At 27.3% G+C, this 3,918-nt stretch overlaps 1 protein-coding gene across 6 annotated transcripts in view; it reads left to right on the top strand.

Moving 5' to 3' along the window:
• The window catches only part of LOC127277203 (formin-binding protein 1-like), a 34,551-nt gene that overhangs the window by 29,217 nt on the left and 1,416 nt on the right, over positions 1-3,918 (top strand). Inside the window, exons 4-10 of one of the 6 annotated variants that reach the window (XM_051298102.1) lie at positions 256-562; positions 663-809; positions 939-1,295; positions 2,241-2,270; positions 2,625-2,932; positions 3,035-3,226; positions 3,424-3,556. In XM_051298102.1, coding sequence (XP_051154059.1) covers positions 256-562; positions 663-809; positions 939-1,295; positions 2,241-2,270; positions 2,625-2,932; positions 3,035-3,226; position 3,424 — 1,342 coding nt within the window. In that variant the 3' untranslated portion in view covers positions 3,425-3,556. Of the gene's footprint in view, positions 1-255; positions 563-662; positions 810-938; positions 1,296-2,240; positions 2,271-2,624; positions 2,933-3,034; positions 3,227-3,423; positions 3,660-3,918 lie in introns of those variants that run through there. The other 5 variants (XM_051298096.1, XM_051298099.1, XM_051298097.1 and 2 more) reach the window with 5 other exon arrangements.

The raw sequence follows: 3,918 nt of genomic DNA on the forward strand, positions 1-3,918 counted from the left end.
ATGAACTCATTAATCAAAATTTTTCGTTGATCTTTAATCTTTGCTTTTAAAAGAGATTTTTTCATCCAAACATTTTTGCGTTTCTAAATCATAAATTTGACTTCAAAATTGGATAAATTCTAAAAATTTTTTTTTTAATTAAAAAAAATATTTGATTTAATTTTTTTTTATTTAATTATAAATTTTTATTTATATATATATATATTTTTTTTTTTAAATAAAAAATCCATTTTAACATGAAATAATTTTTTTCAGATATAGTCCATGTCGAGCGTTTAGAAAAGAATTAAATGAAGTTAATGATCAAGCTGGACAAAGGGAGGTTATTGCTGAGAATTTACAGGAAACAGTATTACGAGAATTGAATATTCTCGTCAAAGAATTCAAGGAGGATAGAAAAAAACATTTGCAGGAAGGCATCAGGCTCCGTGCAAGTTTGGCTGGCCAAATTGGCAATTTGGAGCGAGCTAGAAAAGCCTATGAAAAAGCATTTCGCGAAGCAGAACGAGCCCTTGAAAATTATCAAAGAGCGGACGCTGATTTCAATCTTTCTCGAGCCGAGGTAAAGTTTCCATTCTATTTTATTTTTTTTTTTTAAGAAAAATTTTAATTTCTTTGCGCCGATTTGTTAGAAGTACATTTTTTTTTTTTTATTTATTCAGGTGGAAAAGCAGAGAATGAACATGACATTAAAAACACAACAGAGCGAGGAAGCAAAAACTGAATACGCAAATCAATTGCAGAAGACGAATGAAATGCAAACTTTGCATTATTATACATCGATGCCGGAAGTGTTCCATCATTTACAGGTATATTGTATATTAAAATAATAATGCATTTTTTTTTTAATTTTTTGCAATATTTTTGTTTTTTAAATTTTTATTTAATTATATTAGGAGAAAATTTTTTGTTAAATTATTAAATTCTGTTTTTTGTAGGAACTCGATGAGAAGAGAATAAAAAATATGAGAAATTACATGTTAAAATCGGTGGATATTGAACGTGCGGTTGCTCCAATAATTGCCCAGTGTCTCGATGGTATTGAAAAAGCAGCTAATGAAATCAATGAAAAGACAGATATGCTTTTGGTGATTGAACGTTATAAAAGTGGTTTTCAACCACCTGGCGATTTTCCCTTTGAGGATTTATCAGTGGCAAAAACTTATGATAGTAATAGTCAATTAACACAACCTGTTATGCAGCCTATTCATAATCATTTGACAGTTAAAGGCACTGTTTCGGGTGGCAAAATCAAAAAAAGGGTTGGAATCTTCAATATTTTTAGCAGTAATAAGGTACGAAATTTTTTAATTTATTTTAATTTCTTTTTTTTTAAAACATGCTCCTTTTTTCGCAATTTATTGCATGTTTCTTTTTGGTTAATTTTATTTATAAAATTATTCTGCTTATATTTCTAAATTAATTGGTGAAAGTATTTAGATTAATAATAATTGAAGGTGATCTCCGCCTCTTGCCTTAATGCTTTTTCTAACAAAAACAAAATTTTTTTTTTTTTTTAATGTTTAATTATAATCAAAAATTACATTTTTTTTTGAAAAAGAAAAAATAATCTGAGAAGTTAAATAAAATTTTGCCTAGTTTAAACATTTTTATTTCGATAAAAATTTTTGTGTGTTATTAAATATTGTGTAGTTAACCCCACGTTTTTTTAAAAAAGAATCATTAGAAAAAAAGTTATTTGCTTTTTCTTTAAATAGTAGAAAAAAAAATTTGTTATGAATTTTGTTGGTAAAAAATTGTATTTGAAAATTCTTTTGTCTGCTTTTCTTTTAATTTGATGGATGATTCGAAATCTCTGCCAATGATCTGTCTGTGTATGAAATCAACTATGGGATATGTTAAATTTGGATGCAAATATACATATAGTAAGTACAACATGAACATCCGTTTGTTTGCCTGTTTAGCAATGTTTTTTTTTCTCCACGTGTGAAAAAAAAAAAAAATGAACAAAAACAAACAGAAAACAAAACAAAAAAAATGCACCTGCAAAAAATGCTAATGTCAATTTCTTCTAAAGAATTTTATTTTTATTTGATAACTTTTTATTTTTCAAAAAAAACATCGAGTTTTTCTCTCAGTAAAAAAAAAAAATCCTTTAATTTTTAAAGAAAATTGGGATTTTTTTTTTGTCAAGTATTGAGATTGCATTATTGTTAATGTAAATTTCGTTACTTCCGCTGAATGACACGCTTTTGTGATTTGTTTCATGCGAACGACAGAAGTTGATCGAGGTGTGCATATCTTTAAAGGTCTGTTTCCTCATTTTTAATAATTATTAGATTTTTTTTTTAATTTGTGGTTTTAGAATTTATTTTTTATATTTATATATATTTTTCATATATATATAAATATAGTTATTTTACAATCATTTTACTTACATTATTAAAGGAAATTAACTTCTTTTTTTTTTATTTAAAATTTTTGAAACTATTTTCTGGCAATTAATTTCTAACGCTTTTTTTTTTTTTAATAGAAATAACCGAGACTTTTGCTTTTCTAATGCTTTTAATTATTTGCTTTTGAAGCTTTATTTGGGCAAGTTTTTTTTTTTTTAATTTTAGTTAAGAGAGAAAAAAAAATAATAATTTTTTTTCTTTCACTAGAATAATGTACCTGGTTATGGTGATGGTGCAAAGGAGGATTGCAGTGATTTACCTCCAAATCAAAGGAAAAAAAGATTACAACAAAGGCTCGATGAGATTCATGCGAAAATACAACAAGAAACGGCAGCGAGAGATGGTCTTATGAAAATGAAAGGTGTTTATGAACAAAATCCAGCTCTCGGCGATCCAACAAGTATACAAGGTCAATTGAATGAATCGAGTCAGAAACTTGATAAATTAGGAACAGAACTAATTAAATTTCAAGGTTATTTAGAAGACGCAATGAAAGCCGGTGTTAGTTTGTCCAGGTAAATTATTGAATTGTTTTTTTTTTAAATAAAAATTTACAGTGTTTCACTAATAATTTTATTAATTATATTTAAATATTAAAATTGGAAAAAAATTTTTAGTCCAAGTCAAGTGCAGCGAAAGCCAACGACCAATGGTTCAGCGACACGGCCGTTGAGTTCGAGAAGATCGAGTCATTCCGGCGGTGAGGAAAGTCTGTCGAGGTCAGCGTCAGATTCTAGTGTAAGCAACGCAAATGCCAATCAACCAGTGCATAAAAAAAGCGCTCCTGGAACTCCACAACCAACACATTGGTTAGTGTCACAAATTTTTATCAAAAAAATTTATTTTTATTTAGAATTTTTTAAAATTGTTTTAAATTTTGTAAATGAATTTGAAATTATTTTATTATTTTTTTTTAATGTTTATATTTTGTCTTCTTTTTTTGTAAATCAATTTTTGTTTACAAATTTAAAAGAAAAAAAACGTCAGGTTTTTTTTTTTTGGGAAGATTTTAGACGAAGAAACTTGAATTAACGTCACGGAATGACAATTAGGTTAGATTAGGAATTTTATTTCGAATTTTCCGCTTTACACTACTGATGCACAGTTCCACGAACAGCCCGGAGTCTGGTCTTGGAGCTTCTCGGACGTCCCTGCCAGGAAGTGGCGGTGAAGATTATTACGTCGATGAAGTTGACGCTCAACCGCCTCTTGGAACTTGCCGTGCTCTCTATCCATTTGATGGTAAGTTGCTCAAAAAAAATATTTATTAACTAATTAAAATAAAAAAAAAATCCTCTTATTTTGAGGGGGAATGTAAATCGACGAAAAACGACTTTTTTTTGCGATCCGAGTTTTGTGATTTTTTAAAATTGAATTTGTTTTTTAATTACAAAAATTAAAATAAAATGGAAAAAAGAAATTATTTTTTATTAAGAAAACATTTATTTTTATTATTTAATAATTATTTGAAGAAAATATTGAAAATTGTATGATTTTTCAG

Source organism: Leptopilina boulardi, unplaced genomic scaffold, assembly GCF_019393585.1.
Source record: "Leptopilina boulardi isolate dan_hultmark-lab unplaced genomic scaffold, ZJU_Lbou_2.1 LbouV2_165, whole genome shotgun sequence".
Taxonomy (NCBI): Eukaryota; Metazoa; Arthropoda; class Insecta; order Hymenoptera; family Figitidae; genus Leptopilina; species Leptopilina boulardi.